The sequence below is a fragment of the Amphiura filiformis genome, chromosome 6, assembly GCF_039555335.1.
Source record: "Amphiura filiformis chromosome 6, Afil_fr2py, whole genome shotgun sequence".
Taxonomy (NCBI): domain Eukaryota; kingdom Metazoa; phylum Echinodermata; class Ophiuroidea; order Amphilepidida; family Amphiuridae; genus Amphiura; species Amphiura filiformis.
In genome coordinates this window covers 64,148,303-64,176,036 of record NC_092633.1, presented here as the reverse complement: position 1 = coordinate 64,176,036, position 27,734 = coordinate 64,148,303, and the positions used below count along the sequence as shown (strand labels likewise).

Below are 27,734 nucleotides of genomic sequence, written 5' to 3'. Positions count from 1 at the left end.
CTAAGCAGTAATAAGGTTCTAAAAAGAACCTTAAAAGGTTCTACAAAGAACCTTAAAGATTTAACTAGGCCTGCGGACATTCTAATTCATTCATTCAGGGACTCATCACAAAGTTAAGAAAAGTATAACGTAGTGTTAACCCATTTTGGTACTAAAAATCGTTTTCTTGGATAAAAAACTTTTTTTTCTGTTCTACTAAGACCCCTTTGAGGGTTCTTTCTTTAAGATTCCTTAAAGGTTCTTCAAGCTTAAGGTTCTACAAACAACATTTTTTTGGGCTACAGAACCTTTTTTGGTTCTACAAAGAACCCCATTGGGTTTCATTTGGGTTCTTTGTAGAACCAAAAGAGTCCCTGAATGAATGAATTAGAATGTCCCCAGGCCTATTCAAATCTTTAAGGTTCTTTATAACCTTATTACTGCTTAGGGTTCTAAATACAGGACAAAAAAAAGGTTCTAAGTAGCACCTTTTTTCTGAGAGTGTGGGGCTATACTCGCTTTTTTATAGCTGCAATGGATTGCTGATGGCGTTAAAATCCATTTGAAGCTATACATCCCAAAGACAGGTACATAAAAAGTCCATGGTTTGCTGCAGTTTGACCAGGTGTGTCCATCAGATTTGAAAAGTTACATCATTGGTGTAAGGGTTTTTACCCAACATTCATGTTTGATAGCAAGAACATCTAGGGTGGGTACTTGGGTTTGAATTATTTTAACTTGCTGGTGAATTTGTCAAAACTTTTATTGCCATATTGTCAAATTCAGATATATAGATGTTGATTGACTTGAATGAAATCATATATTTATGAAGTTTTTGTTATGATAATCAAATTAAATCTGCTTCCAAATGTAGTATCCACATCCACATAGATTAGGCTTCTATTAAAAGATGTCAAACCTCTGATAGCAAAACTAAGTTACAAAGTCCATTTTGTTGTTTATCCAGTAGGCAAATAACACAAACAATATTATCGCGTAATGTAAGTTAAAATATGATAAGGCAAAGTCTACACTGTACATTTAACTTTATGTGGAGATGAAAATACAGGGTGTCCTGAAAGAATTTAAATTGCCTGAACTAAACAGAAATAAATAATTGATGTTGTCAAGGAATAAAACCCACCCCAACTCAACATGTAAGTTGGTAACCATGTGTGTTACCAAATCTTTCAAAGACCTCCTTTGCAATGATTTTTCAAATTTACTCCCCCCCCCCCTCCCTTTTCATGCAAAATCGAGGACAAAATCTTTTCAATGACACTAAATATTGACATAAAATTACCAGATTTCCCCAAGTACCCCTTTTATTCAAATTTCGGGGACAATGCAAATTAACTACAGTTCAAATTAACTACCCCCTATTTTGCTGATTTCACGGCCAAATTTAGCGCACAGTGCAAATTAAAAAAACCCTATTTGGCCAATTTCGCGGTCCTCATTACTGGTAAAAAAATTACCCCTTTTCTGCACTATTTGGTAACTCTCATGGTTACTAACCTCTGTGTTGAGTTGGGGCCGGGAAATAAAACAGCTAACACATGTTTTTTATATTTTTGACAATTGACCACTCTTCTTGAAATTTAACAATTTGCCAACCACACATCATTTTTAATCCATCCCGTAAGTTAAAGATACAAACAAGAATACAATGACATCAAACTTACCAAATACATAGGGGGTATTTTTTAGTCGGCATCCTCTCAATAAGACATTTTCTGCAGCGAGAGATCTGAAAATAAAATGGCAGAATCACGATTATTACATACATTATTGCACTTTATATTTACACTCTTTACAAAGATGCAAACCATTTCTTCTCTGCAACATAGGCGTATATCCCACATCCCAGGGGATGAGGATAAATTCCCCCCAATGGTTTGCCAGGGGGGGATGGTCCATACACTTACCCCCCAATGTTGACGCCTGTATGTGGGTTTCTGACTTAATTAACCTCATATTTGACCATTTTAGCCCCAAAAGTGCATTTTTTTCACTATATTTCAACAGTTTCAAATGGGAAAAAATTTTTATTCTCTAAATCACTGTTATCTAATCATCCTATCTGCTAGCCATATGACCTGTATATTGTTGTGGAACAAATATGACTGGATTTATCTGACCTATTGAGCAAACTTTACCTCAACTTTTATTTACCATTGCCAATGCCCGGTCATTCTAAATAGTAACCACTCAACTGCATAATTAGTATTTTTGATTATTAAAAAGCAATATGTGTACAATGAAATGGTACACCAAGTGCATAATAAGCAAAAACAACCTGTGTGGAACCAGACTTGATTTTGAAGAAAAAATGAAAATATACGAATGACCTGGAGTTTTATATGATTTATGTATGTTTCAAAAATAACTAAATTTGCACAATTATTTGAGTTTGTGTGTGCATATTTTGCTTTAAAAAAGCTTTTTTTCTTGATTTTCAAACAATTGGGGAAAATACCTCTCATAACCATTTTTGAAAATTGTGGGACCTATTGTTTTACTCAAGAGCTTGAAAATTAAACCTTTTCAGCCACACATCTCCATAACACAGACTGTTTAAAGATAGACACCTGAAGCAAACTTTCCACTAACCTCACCCCCTGTCACCCCAGGTGGCTCTGAAGTAGGGTAAAAAGCAAATACCATACACTTTTCTTTCTGACAAAATCATGTAAGTGCTGCTGAAATTCCACGACTTATAATTTGATATTTTAGTTCATCTTACTCCACTGACCCATCACACACACGCATCAATGTTTTGAAATAAACTTAATGTTACACCCAGAAGATAAATGTCATACAGGATGTGTGACGTCATTCTCTAGTATGAGAGCTTCAACTCATTAGCTTTTTATTTATTTTACAAAATTTTATTCTTTAATTCCATGGTCCAAAACATCCTTGAGTATCTACCATGACTCATTTTTTAAAATACTTTAAAAACACATTATAATTTAAATGAACAAAGCATTAGAAAGGAATACATACAAAATAAGACAAAGAGGTTGAAGTTAAAATTAACACACACACCACAAGATAGATGCAATATAAGCCACAGTGCAAACATGTCAGAGACTATAATGCCTATTTACATAACATCATACTCATATCAAATGGCGCTAGGGAGTGAGGACGGCCTCCTACGCTTTACACTTGGCTTATGACGGCGTGCAGGTTTGTATTTGCACAGGGGTGGTTCCTAACTGTAAATGGATCATTATTTTCTGATTGCTCTGACATTAGAGATGGTTATGTAATGTGCAGTGAAACATGACTACTCCCAAATCCAGATTTAAACACTATCTTTTAATCATGTTAATAAAAATTGTGATTCTTTTTTTTGTTCTATTTTCGCCAAATGAAACATAGCTTTAATAATTGAGAACATAACAGGGATGAATAAGAGTTAAATTAGTGCACAGTTGACAAAAGATAATGTTTCCATACTGACATATGTGACACGGTCAAGGGAAATGAGTCGGATGTCGCTAATATTGATTTTGAGATATTGGCAAAGAAAGTGTTAAAATTATTTTGTTTTATATTGTTTTCAGAGATTGATAAATTGACGTGACTTCGCAAAGACAAGCCGTATCAACATGGGGTTTTCAGTTTCTGAAAGCTCTAAATGTCCTCTTTAGAAACAAATGTAAAACTCATTTTCGACCAGGGTCGACATGTAAAACTCATTTTCGACCAGGGTCGACATGTGACTCATTCCCCTTGATCATGTCACATATAAAGATGACTCTCTATGTTAAGCATACACCAATTTATGAGTCTCTGTTTTCTCTACTAAGTATGACAATAATCTGGAACTACACCTGGAAACTGTTTAAATTTAGTGGTGATGGTGTGAAGATTTTTGTGTATGTTTCAACACTCAAAATGGGTTTCCCTTCACGTAATTCTCATACAGAATTAGCCTATTATCAAGACTTCATTTCAGTGATAATGTAGCTTTATTCCATAAGACCACTTTAATTACCCAATAAGCGTATTTATAGTTTTGATCACATCGTTTGCTTAAATATATACCACAAACATGGTGCCGTTTAAAGTGAATCAAAATATACGGCACATAATATTCCCTCAAGTGATCTAAGCCATATACCGAGGTCATAATTGAAAAGCACTGAATTAATATATACCACTTTCTGCAAGTGTTTTAGTGCCCCAATATCCATATGTTTAGAAGGATATTGATATAAACATTCCTGATACAGTTGCTGTTTATTGTGATGAGTTTCCGGACAATTTCTGACCATACAGAATTTTTATGCCAACGTACGGTATCATACATATGCTTAGTGAGTTTTTGACATTTGTCTAAGTCTGTTTAAAAGAAAAACCTGAAGGATTCCCCTTCAAAGGAAATCCACTAAACAGTTCATCTGTTTAGTCTTGTACACTTACTTAACTTCTGGTTCTTTTTCCCTTGACTTATAAAATTTCATTCTGCCGACAAATTTATAGAGATCTGCTTGTGGCTGCTCACATTCTACTACTGCCTCCAAAGATTCCAAACTTTCTGCATCTTGTAAAACGGTTGTGTCTGGCAAAGACCGAAAAAGCTGTGAAATGAAGTAAAATTAAGGAATGCATAAATGTTGACATAATAAGAATCAATAAGTTCCTGGCCTAGAGAGGCAAGTATTTTTTTCTGTCTTGATGTACTTGTGACCAATCATATTCATGATATGCAAGGCAATCTAAAAATCTAATATTATACAACCTGTGACATCATACAATTAGGAGTAGATTGTACAACATTGTAACAGTAAGCTACTTAATCTGTAGTAACATACAAGATATATGTGATGTGGTATATCGAAAGCAGACACTTTTGGGCAGGATCGTAAATGGAGAAATAGCCAAAAATCTGCCGGGGGGGGGGATTTTTTCACAATTTGTGTTTTTTGCAAATTTGTAATGCTAATAATGTTTAAAATATTATCTGGTAGTTTCAGACTGGAATATAACTGGCATCTTGTATTTTTCAGACATTCCTCAATGTCATTCTTTCTCTGAACCGGGCTCTGAACATTGTCAATAATATTTTTAAAGGCCAACATCTCAATTTCCAATTTTATAATACCATAATTTACAAACTCAATATCGTCGTTTAGGAATGTCCAATTTCATTGGAAAAAGCGGCGTTTTAGAGCAAAATATCTCTATATTTAAGATATGTAAAAACTTCAAAATTGATAACCTGCCCAAAAGTGTCTGTTTTTGACATGATGTGACATGTTACAGACACAGGGTAATATTTTTTTAATCCAAAAATATTAGTGTTGTATTTTTCTGGAATTGGGAGCAAGTCTGTGGCACATTTGGTTGCAAAGTAGGAGATTTTGACAATTTCTTTTATTTTCTATTATTTTTGCACAGATTAGTTCGAATCAGATCATGTCACATAAGACAAAAGGGTGTTTGTCACCGACGGAATGAAACTGGAATTTTTCAAAACAAAGAAATATTCAGTTTGTTAAAACCTACCTTAAGATTTGTCTCTCCATCTAAATTAGCAGTAGTAACATAGCATTCTCCATCCTCTGATTCTGTAGACAGTAATACCATATCACAAGGAAGCTCTTGTTCTATCTCTACTCTAACTATATCACCAACCTGGAAGTATACAAGCAATGAAATATCAACATGAACATACACTCAATTAAGTACAAATTGAAATTCATTAATGAACATTTCAAATATAGGTCAACAAATATCAATCCAGAACATAAATACTGGTACATGTAATTAACATGTTGCTAACAACTGCAATGAAAATTGCTAGAAACGCATAAATTTTGGAGAACAAAAATGTACGCCTATTCAAAAAAATATATCTGTGATTTCCAGCCAAGAAACAAAACAAAATCCACAAAGGACATACAGTTGTGTTCGAATCACTTCATAATCTATATTTACTAATTTAATATACAGTGGTTTTGCATGCATTACTTAAATTTTAATCAAATTTTTACAAAATTCAACTATAAACACTCCTAGCAGTTGGCTAAGGAATTCTCCAAATCTGTGAAAACACAGGAAAAAAATGAAAATCACAAGTCCTCCAGTTGGAGACAAAGATTTGCACAGCAAAAATAATGCATTTGCGTATTTGCAGCAGGTGTAAGTTATACCTTGGTTGTCTGAGTGGAATTATATAATGCTGCCTGTTTATCAAATTGAAGGACAGAGTGTTATTCTTAGCTTATTATTATACTTGAATAAAAAGGCTAAAACGATTGTAAACATAGGAAGCGGAAGCTAAGAATAAGATATGTATTGAGCCACTGTATAACCTGGATGCATAGGAATTAAATTGACACAGAAAATGTACTCGCATATCTTTTATTTGTATACTTTAGATTAGTGCAATTTTGTTTGCCGTTTAGAGTTTTGAGTGCTTCACTGACTTTCATTCATAAAAACCACAATGATGTTGTTGCATGCCCTTGTAATGATTCAATTCAATTTATTTAAAAAAATATAAAGAATAGTTTGGGGATGTGTAGTATAGGTCAACTCTCATTTACTGAATGTAACTGGCCCCAGTCTAATTTGCACTTTACCCTACATATGCAGGGCAATTCATTTCTTGGTTATACAAGGCAAATACAGTGAAAAAGTTACACTGAATGTTAAGCGCTTCACTGATTTTCATTCATAAAAATATGCCCTTGTGTTGATTAGGCAGGTTTGGGTAATAATAATTCAAATGATGAATAATATGATGCATTTATGGGGATGTGTGGCATGGGTCAACTCCTAATTTGATAAACCTGATTGGGCCCAGCCCACTTTGCACTTTCACCTACAATGTATTTAGAAATGTTGTTACTGTATAGCCACTGGGTGCACATGCTGACTCCAGATCCAACAATGCATGAATGAATATTAATTAATATTAACTATTTGATTAATTAATATTAATTATTTATTCAAGTAATTAATTATTTTAATTAAATATTTATTTATTTAATTATTTGAATTAATTAATTGATATTATTTATTCATTTATTTTGTTGTTATTGTATTACCCACTGGGTGCACATGCTCCCTCCAGAAATCCACATACAACCCTGAATTATTTATTTTTGTTGTTGTTATTGTATACCCACTGGGTCACCCCAGCAGTGACATAGCCCAAGTAGCTGCCCCCTCAAAAAACTCAAATTGCCCCCACCCTTAGCTTTCAGGATAATTTCAAACTGATTAATTGCCAAACACCAGATATCAATCACTTTGAATTCAAGCGGAATTAGTTAAAGAATTAGATTGGTGTTGCAAGTGACACTCTCAATGTTCTAATCAGCTAAGTGGTACTGAGTATCACATATCACAGCCAAGGTACTCGTAAGAGAGTGTTGGGGCTCACGGGGGCGTACATTGTATGTGTCCGTGTTCGCCTATGTCGGGGGGTGTTTATGTTCATTGGGTAGGAGTGTTATTTTTGTGAGGCAATCCTGAGACAGGAAAAGCCCACATTGCTGTTACAATTGCTTTAAACACACATCAAATGGGCTGTGATAACAGTCATGTGGTCCAAGAAGCTGTTCCATGTCAGTGCATTTTGCTGTTGTGTCAGTTGGGTACCTGCTTGGTTACTGACATGTGTTTCACCAGTAGTGTATTGAAGTAATCCTGTGTGTAATTTTGGTTCATTTTGCTGGACAGGAATTTAAGATATGACACAGTGAAAAATTATAAGTTTCTTATTGAGCCCAGTTTACCGTATTGACTCGGTTATATTGGTACCCCTTTATAAAGTGAATTTTGGGGTGGGGTTGGGTGTTACCTAAAATCCTGAATGTCTGCTTGAACATAATAATAAAACCAATAAAATAATGACCATTTATGAACTAAATTATGCCTCACATGTTGTTTTTAAATAGGATTCAGGCATGGAAGCAGTACTCGGTAAGGTAATTGACTGCCAGCCAGCTTCAAACAATTTCATTAGTGTATTCAGAAAGATTACCAACTAATACATCTCATTCCAAATGCATTGCAGGAATTGATACTCTGCTTCACCTTAATTGGTACGGGACAATTATCATCCTGCATTTCTTTTCAATATTAAATATCTACTAAGAGGCACAGTCAGGAACTAGATCACCATATCCAACCTAAATAGATTGAATATGGTGGGCCTATGATGTTTCCATTGGACCTAAATACAAGACCAGTGGCGTAGCCAGTGGGGGGCAGGGGCTAGCGCCCCCCCCCGCTTATCATTGCCGTTGGTTCATCTTAGGCCGTCGGTAGACAATGGGCCTTGGCTAAAAAAAATTGGGGGTCAACAATAGACAATTTTGTGTGTACATGGTGAAGAAACAAAGAAAATGTTGCTCAAAGTCAAATACTTCAAATCTTGGATATGGCTCTTCCTTTTTGGCTGTTTACGTTATGACATTGAAGAATATTGTTATATAAACGTAAAAACGCTGTGAAAATTTTTTGGAAAGTTTCTCCACCCCCCCAGTGGCGGATCCAGAGCAGTCAGAGGGGGGGGGGGCTCAATTGTTGGAAAAAAACCGACGCAGGGGGGGGTCTGAGGGGGGATGTGCCCCCCTCAGAAGTTAGAAACTTTTGGAAAATGTAGACCCATTTGAAGCCATTTTGTGGACCATTTTGTCACTATTATTGTGTAAAATTTTAGTTTGAAAAAGCCTAAAATTTGAAAAAAACATCCCCGTTTGTGGACAAGTTTTGACTTTTATTGTGTGAATTATTGCTTTATAATTATGTACCAATAAAGTTGCGCACGCAGGGGGTGTCTGAGGTGAAGTGAGAAAATTTTGTAAAATGAAGGCCTAATTGAAGCCATTTGGTGGACTATTTTGCACTATTTATTGTGTAAAATTTCCTGTTTCAAAAGGCCGAAAATTTGCGAAATGAAGGCCCAATTGAAGCCATTCGTGGACAAGTTTTAACCTTTATAAATAAATTACCCGATATTGCTTTAGATGTAAACATAAAGTTGCACACGCAGGGGGGTGTCTGAGGGATGATGTGCCCCCCTCAGAAGTGAGAAACTTTTGCAAAATGAAGACCTAATTGAAGCCATTTGGTGGACCATTTTTACACTATCATTGCTTTTTTAAAAAAAAAAAGGGCCCGAACTCGATTTGTAAAATTTTAAATGTAACACTGACACTTTATAGGCCTAAGACTTGAGATTCGCAATTAAAGCATGTATGGTGTTGAATTGAAGTCGGCCGGAGTCCGTCTTAATAGGCCTACTGACTTTGGTGACAAAATGTGACGGGCCCTACATATCGGTGGGCCCGCCGTAATTTTCACATGCTTTTAGGCAGAGGACCCGCCTTCAAGCAAAATAATCACATAGGCCTACCTATATAGACTGACCCGACTGCGATTTAGGCATGGGCCTACTATACGTGCAATTTAACCTTTTCCCTTCTCCTTTTCTCCCTTTTTCTTCTTTTTTTTTCTCCTTTTCTCCTCTTTCTCTTCTCTTTTCTCCTTTCCTCTTTTTTTTTTGGGAGGGGGGCGGGCCGCCGCCCCCCCCTGAATCCACGCCTGCACCCCCCTCCCACTTTTTAGATTTTTCGAGGACCGCACTGGCCAAAAAAAATTGGGGTCAACAATTCACAACTTCCGCTGGCAAAAAATATTTCCGTCGGTACATTTACAACATGTGCCCCTCCATTCCGAAAACCTGGCTACGCCACTGTACAAGACTCCAAGAAGTCATAGCATACATTAAAAAGAAAAATATCTACTAAATAATTAGGATACTCGGTTCACAATGTAGACAAAATTGACGTCATCCATGCAATCCAGTGAGTGTCCCCACCTATCATATATTGATTGTCTACAAATCAATTTGTCAATAGAATTCTATTGATTGCACCATGTTGGATGAAGTCCATTACATTGGCAGTTATTCCATGTGTGTCTTATGTAAGAATGTCAACTGTATGTTTACTATAACATAAATGAACATAGATACAAAACTGGGTTACTCCTTAATATACAGTAAATCAATATTTCTGGTATACGTAAGTACATCTGCTACTAGAAATCCATGGTTTAGGCACAGACTGTCATGTCGAAACATGTATCTATGGGTTAAATGAAAATTTGGAAATTCAACTTGCATAGAACTAACCCGATTTATAAACTGTGACGGCCCTTGTATAGTGCTATCTTACATCGTGGAGGTATCAGAGAACAGAGCTTATTAGTTAAACAGGGCTTGGCAGGAGGCAGGGTGATTGATGAATAATTGAATATATGACACAAAAACCTGACAAAAACTCAATTTCAGAAATTTGACAATTGTAGCAAATGCATGTAGATTTTAAAAGCCTTTATCTCATAAGTATAGATCTGCCAACCTGTTAAACTGGGTCACATACGACAGGTTACTAATACCGTACTGACGCGAGTATAGTCCCACCTTCGAGTAAAGTCCCACCCCCAAATTTTTTGTTTTAAATTTTCTTTAAGTTATTTATTTTTTCGGTTTTGTAGTGTCCCTTGACCTAGACCTAAATGCTAGGATCATTCATGGTTTACCTAAAAAAAAAATCTGAATTTTGCATGAAGTTTTGTGTTTTTAATATGAAAATTGATACCGTACTTTGTTTTCATGTCATATTCTATTAATGATATCAAAATGCATTGAATTTGAATGCATTTTGATATCATTAATAGAGTATGACATGAAAACAAAGTATCAATTTTCATATTAAAAACAAAACTTCGTGCAAAATTAAATTTTTTAAAATCAACCATGAATGATCCTAGCATTTAGGCTTAGGTCCAGGGACACTCAAAAGTCGAAAAAATAAATAACTTAAAAATTCGAGTATAGTCCCAGCCCCAATTTTGAAAAATGTTCACCCAAAAACGGGGTGGGACTATACTCGAGTCAGTACGGTAATTCAGAAATATGTGCAATTTACACAACAATAAGACACACTTTTAATATGTTTGCCTTATTCTTTCAATATGTATTACGGTAATACGAGTTCGCAACTCTATTTGTGATCCTCCACGACAAATGGCATTACCACTTTTTGGGTTATTGAGCAGGCAAAGTCTCTTCAAAATCAGCTTTACAGTGATATATTACATGTCCCTATTGATTAAATTCAATAGGTACATTGGGAGAGTCTGTTTTCTATTGTTTTTGAAGATGTTCACTGGACCATCCCTCAGTACTAGTTCTACCCACATTATGACCCCTTGTGGTCGATGGTCACAAGTATTGGACTATTGATGTATCTCCCTTTGTGTTGACAAAGCATGACATTGAAGAAAACAACCATACAAAGAACTATTGCTAGGCAATTAATGAATATGTACCACCAGAAATTAACAGCTAAAGAATGCATTGATTATTAATCACAAACATTTTCCTATTTTTAAATTATTATCATTGATGATCTTCAATAACCTAACCCTACGCAATACATTTTCATTTCTGAGCCTTTTCTGAAAAAGGTTGAACTCGCTATAATTTAGTAGTGATATTTATGCTGGACAGTGAGTGACTACCAATCCATTATGTGAATGTAAATGGGAATTTTATAGGCACATTAATTAAGGAAGATTGATTGTCAACTATCTTGCCCTTTTTGATTGATGATTAGTGACCATTTATTTCGTGATAATTCTCCTTGAGGCAACAAAAAAACACACACTGTTCCATGGGCGGACAGACCTTTCATGGACCCCTTGCCAGAAGACTAATTTTGCATCTTCTTTAGAATATTTTGTGCATTTTTAATCAGGATACTATTTGGGCCTGATTTGGAGCACTTGCAAGAAAGGTGCATTGTACAAGTAGTGAAGCGCAACCAGGCCTGCACCTGATTACATCAAATTCCCCATAATAATCTTAATGCTAAAAGACACTTGAGAAACAAGGAATTTTGGAATATCAAAATTGTCATTATATATCTGCGTAAAAGTATGTAACCAAGCTTCAAAATACGGCCCCAAACCTAGTTATTGAAACCAAGTATAATTTCTTTCAATGCATATATTTTATTTGGATAAGATGTAAATCATTAATGAATCAGGACATCAATTCCATTTCAAGAATGAGCCATGTAGTTAAGAGAGTAATCAATGTTTAACTCAATCCAGTTACCATGGCAACAGACATTGAATCCAAAGAGGATCTGAGGACATAGCAACAAGAAAGGGAAATGTGATGTATAGACTCAATCACATACATTTTGTAACAGATTTGTTGACTAACAATAATCTGTCAGGACTGTGTTGAAGGCTAGTAGATTTCCTGTTAAAGCAGATGTTTTTTGACTCTTTGAAAGCAAATCAATATGAAGCTATTCTTTTTTTGTGAAGCAAATTCATAACAACATCAATTTCTTGTTGTTTATGTGACCATCTACCATGAATATGCTGTAATGTTGGCAGAGCTTGTTTTGAGATATGGTCCATTGAACCTCTCTAAAAACATTAGAAACCTCTTTTACTGATCTTATTACTACCTTGCAAACAAGCATCAGGGACATTCAATTATAGCCATGTAAAATTTATTTTGAGAAAAACTGCATGTCCAATATCTCAGAAAGTGAAAATGCAGACATTACAGCCCATTTGTATGGATCACATAGGCATGCTAAAGCTAGAGTAATCAGGGTCAAGCGAAAATTCATAACAACATCACTATTCACTATCTAGTTTACATAGGTTGTTTGGTGATCAAGAGCATTCTGAGTCAAGGGGGGGGGGCAAATTAAGATTTTAACGAGGCACACTTATTTTTGTGTGCATCGTAGCACACTGGTTAAAGTCATTGCCTTTGGTGCAAGATGTCCTGGGTTTAAATTTCAACAAGACAAACAAAGTTCACCTTCCCTATGGCTCACCTGGAAAAGGACAGGGCAGATGACCCAGGTTAATTAAAAACTTTGTTAAAGTTCGTTCCGACCCCAACCAGCTACAAAATGTAGGGCCTACGGTGACTGCTTAATAAAGGGGCCTTATTAGGGTGTTTATTGGAGGGGCATTAATTATAGGGGGCGTTTATTGGGGTTTCAGAAATGTATCATAGGAAGGCATGGATTTCTGTGTTCTATTAAAAAAGCAGGCTGTGAGACAGGTAACCAGGTATATATCATTGGCTGTGTTAAAAGCAGTATAATTTCAGCGATACATCACAAGATTAGGATTGCTTTATCCAGCGAAGTTGCAACAGCTCACTGCTCATGCTCGATTCGTGAGGCCATATACCTATACTGTGGCTAGATTATGATTTTCTGTGTTAAATAATATTAATTCCCGAATGTTTATACAACTTTGGGTGAACCTGAATAAGTCTTGTTGCACTGCCACAAATATAAATCGGTCAGATTCATATCTAGTACAAATCCTGCCTGCTTTTGCAAGACCATAAGGTGAGCAAGTGTTATACGCTCATGTAGGGTGGACCCTCATAGTCCAGCAACGATATAACCCATTACACTCACACAGACACCAACATTAATATGAATGTATTACACTTTTGACAATATAGCTAACTTACCATTATTTGATGTGATTTGATCTCTTGTATTCTGCCATTTCTGACCACAGACGTCTTTCTACCATTGACTTCATTATCTGCTTTGTGTCGCAGCCAATCTTCATAGGCCTGCGAAATAAAAAATAAATTCTTATTCAGTGGAAGTGGCCTAGTCCGTACACACATAATCTGATTGGACAATCTCATGATTTCGGGTGTAGTCTATCTGGCCGTAGAGGACCCTTATTTTTTACGTCACTACGAGTATTGATAACGCGGCAACTTCAAAAACACCGCCTACTGGAACTACATTTAATCTCTACATAGATACACGTCTGAATGGGGAAACCAGGAGAATAACCAGATACAGGCTGTAATAACAAAAAACTTTACTATTTGGAAAAAATACAAGAGCACCAATGGCGCTGTGGCTCTACGCTTTTTTTGTGGGAAAGCAATTGTTCTTGGAGTCGAATGCGCAACAGGTTGGTAGGTCGGTCAATTTTTTTAAACCTTCAGTTTGAAAAAATTCCCCACAAATATTCAATACGGTCCTTGAAACTCGATGCGGTGGTCAATCTTCCTCCTCCGCATTATTATTTTTGCCGCATTACTATTAGTTGCAAAATCTGAAAATAATTCATTATTGTGCAAATTACTACTGAACCAGCAAGAATAATTTGTTCTGCAAAATTTTAAAATCCCCTTTTTTTATTATTTGAAGCTTTCAACAACTATAGAAAGCCTTGGCAACTATTAGAATTCATCTAAATTGACCTCAGACGACCCGAAATGACCTCCCAAAATTTTGCTCTAAATGGTGACCTCAGATGACCCCGAAATGACCTTCTAAAAATTTGACTTCAAATGTTGACTGTACCCACCAAGTTTCATGCCCATACGACAGTTTTTAGTAATTTGACCTCAGGTGACCCCTGGCTGACTCCGAAATGAGCTTCCAAAATTTGGTTCTAAATGTTGACTGTACCCACCAAGTTTCATGCCCATACGACAGTTTTTGCTAATTTGACTTCAGATGACCCCTGGATGACCTCTGGTGACCGTGACCCACTATCCAATACAAACTTGTTCTGTGCGACCCTACAAAATTAGGCTCCAAATGTTGGCCGTGCCCACCAATGCCCATACAACATTTTTAGCAATTTTACCTCAGATGACCCCTGGGTGACACGGTTGACCCTGAAATGACCTTCCAAAAATTTGACTCCAAATGTTGACTGTACCCACCAAGTTTCATGCCCATATGACAGTTTTTGCTAATTTGACCTCAGATGACCCTGGATGACCTCAGGTGACCTTGACCCACTAACCAATACAAACTTGTTCTGCCTGGGGTCAAGATGCACCCACCAAGCCAAGTTCGAGGAACATGCGACCCCACAAAATTTGGCTCCAAATGTTGACTGTATCCAGTTTCATGTTCATACAACAGTTTTTTAGTAATATGACCTCAGATGCCCCCTGGGTGACCCCAAAATGACCTTCCCAAAATGTTGATTCCAAATGTTGACTGTACCCACCAAGTTTCATGTCCATACGACAGGTTTTAGTAATTTGACCTCAGGTGACCCCGGATGACCTCAAAATGACCTTCCCAAAATTTGACTCCAAATGTTGACTGTACCCACCTAGTTTCATGCCCATACGACAATTTTAGTATCTTCCCAAAATTTGACTTTAAATGTTGACTGTACCCACCAAGTTTCATGCCCATACGAGTTTTTAGTAATTTGACCTCAGATGACCCCTGGGTGACCCGGATGACCTTCCCGAAATTTGACTCCAAATGTTGACTGTACCCACGGTTTCATGCCCCTACAACAGTTTTTGCAAATTTGACCTCAGATGACCCCTGGATGACCTCAGGTGACCTTGACCCACTAACCAATACAAACTTATGCTGGGGTCAAGATGCACCTAGTACCAGGGATCTATACGATGATTTTGTTTTTTTTTGGATCACCGCGCCGCATAGGCATTTTACACATAAAATACACATAACCCACACACAACGCAATTGAATAACAGACCGGTACTGCACAGTGCCGCTGGTTACCAGTTGTTCTCATTTATGTAATCAGCAATTGGAGCCTACAAAATGTGGAACATTTATAGTGTACGGTACTATTAAATGATATCGGAATTGACACAAATTTTACGGTAACAAAATCAGTCATACCCAGAAAGGATAAAATTCGAATTGAGAAAATATTGTATGTGTGACTTGTTGTACTAAAGTTGCATCCACCCACCAAGTTTGAGGAACATGCTTCCCCTACTATGCTAGTGCTCTGACGATAACACTCCGATCGCCATGCAATCTAAGTTTTGTAGGCCAGTGGGACAACGGAATCACTACGTAACGAGCTACTACTACACTAGTCTCTGAGAGAAGAGGCAGACACAGACAAACAAACAGATTCTAGTGAATTAAATAGTGATGATCAGTTGTAGCAGCTACAAATTTCGAGCGTTTGTCAGGGGTCAAACCCCTCCATTTATATTTCCCCACACTTTTTAGACAGACACCCTTTTATCAAAAATTGAACCCCCACCCTTATGCAGTGTTTGTGACCAAAGCTTACAGCATTACTTTATCAAATTCGGAAGACTGAACATCGGCGCTATCGCCGTTTTATACAGTCACTTCCGGGTCCATTTTATCCTCAATCCATTTCAGAATCCAAATTGATGCAGAATTTATCCTCATCTATCAAACACTCATGATTTTCTTATTCATCTGAAACATTTGCGACATAATATTGGCAAAACTGCAATCATCTTTCGAAAAGATACGACTTTAGATTGTTTACAGCATTACTTTATCAAATTCGGAAGACTGAACATCGGCGTTTCATACAGTCACTTCGGGTCCATTTTATCATTATCTGCGCCATCAATCCATTTCAGAATCCGAATTGATGCAGAATTTATCCTCATCTATCAAACACTCATGATTTTCTTATTCATCTGAAACATTTGCGACATATTAAATGTTGGCAAAACTGCATCACTGCAACTGCATCGAAAAGATACGACTTTAGATTGTTTATCATCAAGTAACACATGGGCAAATGGGCAAAAGGCTGAGATACCTGTGAGATCCTGAATACGAATACGTCAGTCTATGCTCTCTACACGGCCGCTGTGGTTCGGATCGCTCCACTTCTAGTGTGAGCGAAGCGGGCCAAAGCGGCTGATGTAAGACTGAAAATTATATTCATTCATAAAACTCACGGTAGCGTCGATTCTACTACAGGTGACGTCGTATGAATTGAAAACATCAGCAAATTAATTTTTGACATTTTCTTTCCAGATTTATGAAGAAAATATGAATGTTTTCAACAGATCATCAAATTACTTTATTATATTTTTTTTTTCAATTGGTAGCGTTACCCCTACGCTTTATAATTATATATTGCTCACCCGCTTTTTAGAAACCCACCCTTTATTCCTCAAAATTGTAATTTTTACAGATTTTCAGAATTCCCAACCCACGCTGTAGAAAGCGTGCCAGACAAACAATGATAATGAATCTAGCCAGATGTGACCTTCGCTGTCGAGACATTGTTTTCAGGGTTGTCAAACCCGCGATTTGGTAACCCAATTAGGCGACTTTTGAAGATTTTCCCCGGGACAATTTCCTGCCCCATAGAATACAAAGGGTAAAAAAAAAAAATTGGGCGACTTTTTCGATTATTTGACCTGCGATTCGGGCTGAATTTTTTGGCAACCCTGGTTATTTAGCGTTCATTTAATTAAATTACTACGCCGCTGGTCTCTAAATATTTTGAAGTGTTGTCCCATGGTAACAAAACTCCCGAGAACTCAATAAACAATCTGGACAAAGGAATCATCCAATCACGTTTCTATCCATGTGAGATCACCGCAAAAATTCATGATAAAAGGTCACTTTCCCAAAGAAAAATAGTGCAATCCGTCAATTCCCGCCATGATCTCACAACTTAAATTACTCAGACCAAAATAATCTCTAGCGCATACAGGGAACCAAGCAAAACGATAGAAATGACTTGTTTCTCATGACGACTTTTGACTTTTCTCACTTCAAAATAAGTACTTTCCCCACCCCAAATTCACTTCTAAAGGAGTGCAATCGATTGCTAAATAACTAAGCAAACCTTGGAATGTAATTTCAAAGCCAAATATCATTAACAAAAGAAACCTTAGCATAAAAAGCAAGAACGCAAGTGGCCAAAATGTGTAGCAAAAATACAGTCCTCACTGACTACAATGACTAAGGCTCACTAGCTCCGCTAAGAGCCAATAATCATGTGCCATGTTTGTTGTTCTGATGTTTGCCCCAATAGAGGTCAATTCTTCTACTAAATAAGCTTTATTTCAATCACATTGGTGGTCTACAAGCAAATATAAAATTGTGTGAACTAGTTGTAAAACCACTTTGGCCACTTTTGTGTCTTATGCAACTAATCAGTTATCAAACATGAGTGAATGGAATTGAACCAGAGGAGGCTTAAAGGCATTCCTACAATGCACTATGATTGGGAAATTTGATCAATATAACCTAATTTTAAAGGCAAAGTCCCCATTACCACACACACAAAATGGTAATTTTAAAACTGCAGCCAACAAGCTAAGAGTTGAGACTTAGGACTGATATTTGATTTTCTTACAGGAAACATTCATATTGTCCCACTGCATTAATTTTATTCCTAAGTCTCGATGTTATGAATGTTAAATAATAGGATGAAAACACCAGATATTTGCACACAATTCCAATGCAAGGTATGCTCAACTGTACCACAAGTGTACAAAAGCCAGACATACAAGGTCAGAAACCCCATTGGGTTGTGGGAATGTCTTTAAACATCCTCTGGAATTGAACCATGTTGTTGTATGGGCACTCTATGGGTAGTTTTTATTTATAAACTCTAAAAAAGAAATAGTATAAATTAATTATCATTTATTTCAAGTATGTGTGAAAAGAAACCAGAATTTGCAATTCTCAGATTTCGCGGCTGTTATTGTATGCTATAATTTTTTTAGGGGGTGGGGGGTGGGGTGGGGGCAGGGTCCACATTCTAGAAATTCTGCACCCCTATGATCCTGGGTACAGGCCTGTCTACATGTACATGTAAGTACTTGTAAAGTCATTTACAAAATTTGGGAAGGATTTGAGAAAAATTTTGATGATAAAATTATGGTGAATTTAGGGTTTGGGGTAAGGGGATTTTGTTACCTTTTTGGATGTGGGGGGTATCTACCAGTGTTCGAAATATGCCTCAAAAAGTTACAGGCCAGCCGGGCTTGACCTTAAAAGTTACCGGCCAGCCGGGACGGCAACTAGATGCCAGTCAGAAAAGTTACCGGCCAGGCCAAAAAGTTACAGGCCAATGGCCGGCTGACCGGCCCTATTTCGAACGCTGGTATCTACCCCTTTGCCTGTTTGGGAGGGCAGACCTGAACATCGGAATGATCATAATCACTATTAAAGCTTATAGTATTCAGCAAAGTCTTTCAGCAGTGTCTGACTGCTCGTCCTGATTATCGCGTTTAAAAAAACAGGTCACACCTGGGTCACATGATGCTACACAACTTGACTGGTGAACGAGGTGCCGATGTGATGATGACGTTATTCTATAAGCCAATCAGAACCCCATAAACAGCACTGAAGAACCTTGCCAGTAAATATAGTAAGTTCCATATTCAATGTTAATGAAATCTTACGGTGTCCTGGTTTGAGGTTAAATTTAGAACTTACATTGATACATTATAGTGAGTTTTTTTCTGTAGAATTGCATGGTAAAACCTGTGATTCGTAAAAATTAACAAATCATACTTACAATTGACAATAGTTACCTCATTTGAAATTGGCAGAATCTATTTTAGTCACCTTGAGTATCTTATTATACTTATGCATAATATACAAACTCTTAGCCATATGCAAATATAATATACTAGCCACATGTCAATAGTATGTACCATGTACCATTAGGTACAAACTAAGTTTGAAGTCATGGAGTACTATTCAAACAGAGAGAGGTTTCACTTCAATGAAGTACTGTATGGTTGGGATCACAGTGGGTTGGGATGTTGTAGTGTTTGGTAACAAGAATGAAAGATGTACAATAAAGGTCTATATTCATAGAAGGGTTATGAAGTGAAATACATTTATTACTAATGGGCATTAGCAAATACCTTGCCTCATCTGCTGAGCACCTGTTTATCAGAAATAGCGCATTTCCATTTGTTCCTTCATTGTCCAGCAAATAAAGATGGAATTTCAGAAAATGTCCTTTTCAGGCCCATATGCAAAAAAAAAAAAAAAAAATTTTTTTTTGGGGGTGTGCTGATTTTGAAAAAGTGGACTTTTTTTCAAATAGGGGGGGTTGTGGAAAGTGGACTTTCTTCCCAGAATTTGGACCTTTTGCTCAGTATGCTTGCAAATTGTTATATTTTGGTACTTTTTGTATATTTTTGCAAATTTGGAGCCTGGTCTTTTTTAACTTTCTTTGCAAAAATAATTAAACAATAGGCCTAAGGGTCCTCTGAAATTATAAAGTGCATTGTGGGTAAATACTAGGTTGAATAGGATACTTTCCCCCCTTTTTTTATACCCTTGCTTCACAAACTTACCTGTTTTACAGCAGTGACACTTATGACAAATACCAAAGGCAATATGCTGGTAATAGGACTAACTGGACTATCAATAGCTAACTGTAAAACAAAAGAAACCAATGTGTATGATAAGTATACAATTAAGATTGCTCAACTATTCTGACAATATAGTCGTAGTGACCTTTATATGATGTAGAAAAACTACATGTATAACTATTAGTTATGTTTTACAACCCAATAATTTCTGTTAACAAGCTTCAAACATTTTGCATAACATTATAAAGTCTTCACAAACAGTAATGCAGCCGATATAAATATGCATATCGCTCAGAACTATTAATTGTAGTCACAATATTTTAACATAGAAAGAAGGATGGTTTATTACGCACATTTTGATACCTCGTTTGTCCAATTTCGTCCAATATTAACAACACAGTAGTGTTTTTAAAGAAACGTACCCAAATTTAAAAGTTGCAGTTTAACAGCAATTAATTGTATATTACACAAGCTGAATTCAAACCAATACAAATAACTGCAACTTTTATATTCTGGGTTTTTTTAATGCTGCCATGTTGTAATATTGAATAACACTGGACTAATGGGGTATCAAAATGTGAGTAAATAAACCATCCTTCTTTCTTTGTTAAAAATTAGGAAATACGATTAATACTTCTGAAGCTATCTATAGGCATATTTATAATTGCTGTGTTACTTTTTGTGAAGACTTTGTATGCATTTGTACAGTGCTCTTACAAAGCAGTGCTCTTAATTACAAAGCATGTATGATGTATCACATTGCATAACAACAAACAAGACAATTATATGAGACACGAGCAAAATAAATGTGACCAAACAAAAGTCTTGAAAGCTTTTTGAATTTTATGTCAAAGCTTATCAAGGCTGGGATCAAGGCATTTTAAACAGCAGTTATCTAGAAATATAATGGCTAAGTAAGGCCCAAAAAAAGAGAAAGTCCGTCTCAGACACCTGCGCGCATTGCTATTTGAACTCCAATAGCGCTTAGCGCTACACGTTGGTCGTAAAATTTTTCCCCATGTTCAATATTTTTTTGATATTTTCAGTATCTTATCGCGATCAAATTTTGTCTTTTTTTGCCGTTTGGTTGTTGTTGTTTTGTACACATTTCACCATGATTGCAAGAGATAAACAATACAATTCACTGTGTATGTATATTACTAAGTTTCTTTTTTTGATTATCAAAAAGTACATAAATATAGAGGTTATCCACTTCACTCATGTGTGACTTCTAACAAAAGGCGCTGATTCCAGTAGTATTCCTCATTCAAACCAATTCAATGCATGACCTCGAAGTTACCTGCATGACATGGTTGCACAGGCAGGTACTTCTTTTGAAAGTCCTAAACAAGGTATAGCAGTCGTTAATAGGATATGCAGCTTTATAGAACATGGATAACCTCTATTGTGCCTTGACTGTAAAAAAAAATCACATATTGCATAGCTCATTTTCTAAAAAAAAAAAAAAGGAAAAAAAGCATAGCACTTATATTTTTGACCAAATGTGTCTGAGACACACTTTCTTTTTTTTTGGGGGGTGGGGTGGGTCTAAGTGAGGTTGGATGGTGTTATAACTTGATAAGGTACTTGGATCCAGAGCATGGGAGCAGTGCCATAGAAACCTTTGTCACCAGATAAAATGGTAATGGGGATACTGTGGTGTAGCCCGGTGTGTAGCTAGGAGTTGTGGCGCACATGGGCAAGGATACAGCATGGCAACCACCCATTCCTGAAACAATTGTGCATGAAGAGTATGATTATAATCAAGTTGAATTTTGGTCTTAAAACAGTCTTGCAAATGACTATTTATGTTGATATGTGTGTGAAGCGTGTAAAAAAATTGACCTTCATCGCTTAGGGCACATGCCCTCCCTTGCCCGATAGCTGCGCCACTAGGGGAATAAAAAGAAATCTATTGTCATTGTGGTAGTTAAAAAAGTGTTCTCATCTTCTTTCTCCTCATCTTTCTTCCTGTCATTGTTTCTCTCCCTTGAGAAAAAAGTTTAAATTACTTACACACTTCTTAGTGCAAGAGAAAGAAAGACAAGGAAATGAATGCAAAAAAGTGAAAGAATATAAATGAAAGCGTAAAGTCTAGTATATCGAAACATTGTACATTCGATGGGGATGCCTTATATGGCATAAAACTTACTCTGTTCACGGACCTCTATCTACACCCCACCCACAAGCTAAGTGAGCAAGGAGCAAAGAGGGTATAGAGGAGCACAAATTATGACTCAGTGTTAACTTGGCTGGGTACGTATGTGCAGTGGTCCACACCACAAATTTTTAAGCCCTACCCCATTCAGCATACTAGTATTCCAGCTTTTAAAGACTCCCAGTTTAAAGTGCTCCAGGTTGCTACACTGACAATTGCGGAAATATTTTGTATTTAAGAAAATGGAAAAAAATAACTGCTACAAAGCATTTTGTAGTTTTGGTGCATTACAATGTAGGCCTATCTATCCTTCGCCTATAAAGAGATAGTTGACAGTGTTTACCAATCTGATTTTAGAACTTTTATGTTAAGTAGTTAAAAGAACATAAATTTCTTTAATAGTATACTCCTAGGAGAATGACAGAATAGTAAAATGATTGCAAAAAAAAAAAAAGAATAGAGAGTGGTAATGAAAATGGATGAATTCAGGTCAGAATGAGTGCCTACGAAGACCTCACTGTCACAAATTAGAGAGAAATGCATTGTCACATGTGTTAATAATCAAATGCTTCTTTGCAACCAAATTAAACACAATTTTCACTAATATGAAGGAACTAATTACATTTGTGGATTACATGATCCTTTTTGTGTTATTTCAATGTGTCTTTTTGGAGAAAATAACATTACGAAATGAAGTCACCTGTTAATCTATATAATAATATGCATCGTCTGTGTGTCTGTGTTTCTGTCTGTCTGTCCGCCTATTTTCTTGGAGACTAGGGGTCGCACGTTCCTCAAACTTGGTGGGTGGGTGCAGCTTGACCCCATACAGAACAAGTTTGTATTGGTTAGTGGGTCAGGGTCACCCAAGGTCGTCCAGGGGTCAAATTCGTATAAGCGTTTTTCTCGGAGACTGGGGGTCGCACGTTCCTCAAACTTAACGGGTGGGTGCGTCTTGACCCGGGACAGAACAAGTTTGTATTGGTTAGTGGGTCAAGGTCACCGGAGGTGAACTAGGGGTCAAATGAGTAAAAACTATCATATGGGCATGCAACTTGGTGGGTAGGTGCATCTTGACCTAAAACGGAACAAGTATGTATTGGTTAGCGGGTCAAGGTCACCCAGGGGTCATCTGATGTCAAATTAGTAAAAACTGTTTTCCGCCTATTTTCTCGGAGACTAGGGGTCGCACGTTCCTCAAACTTGGTGGGTGGGTGCATCTGGACCTCAGACAGAACAAGTTTGTTAGTGGGTTAAGATCACCCAAGGTCATCCAGGGGTCATCTGAGGTCAAATTAGTAAAAACTGTCGTACGGGCATGACACTTGGTGGGTACAGTAAACTTTTAGAGTCAAATTTTTGGAAGGTCATTTTGGGGTCATCCAGGGTCACCCAGGGGTCATCTGAGGTCAAATTAGTAAAAAAATGTTGTATGGGCATGAAACTTGGTGGGTACAGTCAACTTTTAGAGTCAAATTTTGTGAAGGTCATTTTGGGGTCATCCAAGGTCAAATTCCTAAAAACTGTCATATGGGCATGAAACGTGGTGGGTACAGTTATCATCTAGAGCCAAATTTTGGAAGGTCATTTTGAGGTCACAAAGGGTAATCTGAGGTCATTAGTAAAAACTGTCATATGGGCATAAAACTTAACCAGGTAATCGCGACAGCCGAGAACCGCCAAATACGGGTAACCGCCTAGTTATTATTATTACTAATTTATTAAGTATTATAATCAAACAGAAAGAAAGTAATACCATGACTCTTACCTGTAAAACAGCTACACACAAAAAATAAAAGTTGGCTATTCTTTGGAATTGCTCAAACAAATTTTTGGGAAGAAAACTCCATTTGGTATACTGAAATAAAAAGAGAGAAATAGTTTGCAGTTTAGTATGTATGTATTTCTAATTACAAGACTATTAATCTATACTATTAAAGAGGAACTTGCCGATAATCGATACTTTGAAGAGGAACTGATCGATTCATCGGTATCATCTCGGAGATTATAGATAAATTATAAATTAATAAATAGATAAATAAATAAGTTCTAGCATTTCCAGATGAATGCTAAATGCATAGATAGATAGATAAATTAATAAATACAAAGAATTATTTGGATTTATTTGGTACAATGTAGATCAACCAATGGTGAACCCGCACACGTTGCTTCGTTGCTACGGACAAGCTTTAAAATATGCGTATCCTATAACATGTATAAGCGCATGTTCAAGACAAACACACTGCTCATGGTGGATATTTCGTATTTGTAAAATTGTATAACCGTTTGCAAATACTGTAACCGCTACACAGATGATTTTCGAAAAATTTTAAGTGATCTAATATTTTGAAAGTGATCATAGTTTATCCGTTCGTGGTGACTTTCGATGGAGAGTGGGCATTATTAGCATGGTAAACCGCAACCGCTAATGTATATAATAAATCAGCTCATTCGTTTATGATGACTTATGGTAACTTATTTTGTGATGACTTTCCGAAGATTTTAAATTCAAGGTAGGCCTACATTGGAAAGTAATTTGAGTTTATTCGTTTGTCATGTTGTGATGAATTTTGATGGGGAGGGTACGTGGAGCATTATTAGCATATGGTAACCGCAACGAACCACTATATGATATCTCATGGCATAGATTTCTTTTTGAGATGAAAAACATTTCTTGAACTTGAAGTTGGCATATTATAAATTACAATTTCTTGAAATAGGCCTACAGTGAATTCGGCACTGTTTGGCGACAGAATAATTTATGGCCATAATGAAGCTAAAATGGTGAATTATATGATGCAAAAGTGGAACAAAGTCGCACGAAGACCGCAAAAATGGGCACTTTTTAGTTTGGCCAAATATGAGGTTGATTTTGTCAGAAACCCACATGTATAGGCCTACAGGTGTCAACTTTCTTGGGGGTGATTGTATGGACCATTGCCCTTATCAAAATATTGGGGGGGGGGGGGTATCCCCCACCCTCCCACCGGAATGTACGCCTATGTAACTCAACCTTCTTGAAACCCAATGTTGCTATTATAGGCCTACTTGATGAAACAGAAACAAATTTTGGTTTTTTTGTTGGCCAATATGGAGCCTTACAAAATTGGAAGATCAATGGATAAAAATGGTGGCATTTCAATGCTAAAATAAAAATACTAAGAAGTGTGACATGTTTCATGTACTTTTCATGCCTGATACAATAATCTCCAACCATATCTCTGCAATGTAGATGATAATTAGAGGGCAGTAAAAAACCCAATTGTGCTTTTCACGATGCAAATCGTGCTTTTGGTTCCAAGTGCGCTTTTAGACATTTGGGGACAAACTAAAATAATAAAATAAAATATAATTTTTTTTAATTTTTACAGTTTAAACAAAAATTTCAGCAGATTTGGAGAGTCCCTTGTTAAAAAAATAAATTGCAAATAATCGCCAGATTTAAACTTCAATTTGCAAGAAAAAAGAATTTGTAAATAAAATGTTAATTTGAAAGCTACAATATTCATCAATTTTAACATTATTTTGAAATTATGGATTAATATATCAAGTGATAAAAAGCTTACATTTCCAGTATATTTACATGGGGGGCTGATCCCAAAATGAACGATGACCCATTCTGGGGAGGGGGTGTAGACGAGGGTGGTCCCCCCACAGAGTCAGAAAATTCTGCAAAATATATGTGAAAACACCCATTTTTCGGATTATTTCATCACTTCACCTGGAATTATCCAGCAGCCCCTGCACCTGCACCAAATTATTAAGAAGACTGAGCCCCAAGCTCCCCTGATTTATAAGCCTATGACTCTCTACACATGGGACCAACAGCTCATTGTCCCCTCTGAATGAAGTCTGAATATAATCTACAGATGTTGTCAATTCAGACTTTTTGTCCAAGTTAATACCCTGGCAAGTTACTATCACCGAAAATTGAACCCGGGACCTTATGTACCAGGAGCAAGCACTAGGTGATGCTCTCTCTTATTTTCGGAAAATTTAAAATTTAGGAGTTGGGTAAAGTACATTGATCAATATGTTTTGTTTGAAGCAAATTAGATGTATGGTTTCTAATGTGTTCTAATGTATTATATTGTCTAGCCATCCTCTAATTTGCATATTTGCATAATGGAGATAATTTGCATAAATGCTAATTAATCATGCAAATATGCAAATTAGAGGGCGGCTAGAATATATATATCAGAAATACCCAAATAATATAATAAACTTATTCAGAGCAGTCCCCAATTTCCAGAAAATGCTTCAAATCTCACTTTAGGTCTAATCAAGCATTCAATATTTTCTATTTTTAAGATTTTTTGTCTACATTTGCGGGAAGTACGTCACTAAACCCACTTTTTTTACGACTGCTGCATCTTTATGAAGCTTTTACTAGACAAAATTATATTTGGAATACATCAATCAAAGACAAGCCTTCCTTGTCAATAAATCTTGATATGAGATTTTATTTTCAAAATGCTGTCAAATTAAATTTGTCCCTATATTCATGTTGCAATCCATTTTCTGTGTTAGCTGCTGCCTCATTTGATATGTATAACCTGAACTGGGTGGATCTTTTCTCTTAAATATCTAAAATCAATAGCTCTCTTGCTATAATGTAAAGTAATTAATGCTGCGTCACTACTAAATTAAAACATGCCATTATCTTCTGTCAAATGGCAATGATCATGAGCAAGTCCAGTAAGATATTCTGATGACTTCACCCAAAATATTTAACACTAATTATACGCATGCCGTGCAATTGTTCAAAAATAAAATTTACATAATCCATAATTTAACATTTTAAAAATTAAATTTTAAATTTTAAATTTAAATATAACTTTAAAGCTTTTTGTTCTGTTTTAGGGCTACAGGAAGAATAACTCTTTGGGGCTGCGTATTAAGGGAAGGGGTATGAGCGTTTGGACAGTATTTATTGTGGGACATTAGAGCACATCAGACATATCAATTGCATTCTGAATACGAAGAATGTCCTTCTGGTATCAAATAATTTTGATTTTTTGAAATTCGCAATGTAATACACATTTTATGGCAAATCATTAAAAATTGATATTTTTGATATTTAACAGTACTCGAAGTAAACTTTATAAATCTGATGCTTTATACTTAAATTGTATGTAGGTGGGATGAAAAGCCGACGATCAATTGAAAATTTTGACCTTTTCAGATTGAAGATATGGATTTTTTCCCCAAAACACAAAAAAATTAGGTCTTTTTGGGGAAAAAATCCATATCTTCAATATAAAAGGTCAAAATTCTTCAATTGATCGTCGGCTTTTCCTCCCAGCTACATACACTTTAAGAATATATCATTAGATTTATAAAATTTACTTCGAGGACTGTTATATATCAAAATTTTGAAAAATATCAAATTTTAATAATTTG

General features: G+C 36.3%; 1 protein-coding gene across 7 annotated transcripts in view; it reads right to left on the bottom strand.

The window, feature by feature from the left end:
- Positions 1-27,734, bottom strand: part of LOC140155808 (phospholipid-transporting ATPase IF-like) — a 77,257-nt gene that overhangs the window by 38,344 nt on the left and 11,179 nt on the right. For all 7 annotated transcript variants that reach the window (XR_011859430.1, XM_072178787.1, XM_072178784.1 and 4 more), the window contains exons 3-8: positions 24,100-24,189; positions 20,156-20,236; positions 13,541-13,648; positions 5,503-5,631; positions 4,417-4,574; positions 1,665-1,729 (exon numbers count right to left, since the gene is read on the bottom strand). Coding sequence is in view for 6 of the 7 variants with exons in the window: in XM_072178787.1 (XP_072034888.1) it covers positions 1,665-1,729; positions 4,417-4,574; positions 5,503-5,631; positions 13,541-13,648; positions 20,156-20,236; positions 24,100-24,189 (631 nt within the window). In the remaining variant the exon portion in view is untranslated. The remainder of the gene's footprint in view (positions 1-1,664; positions 1,730-4,416; positions 4,575-5,502; positions 5,632-13,540; positions 13,649-20,155; positions 20,237-24,099; positions 24,190-27,734) is intronic.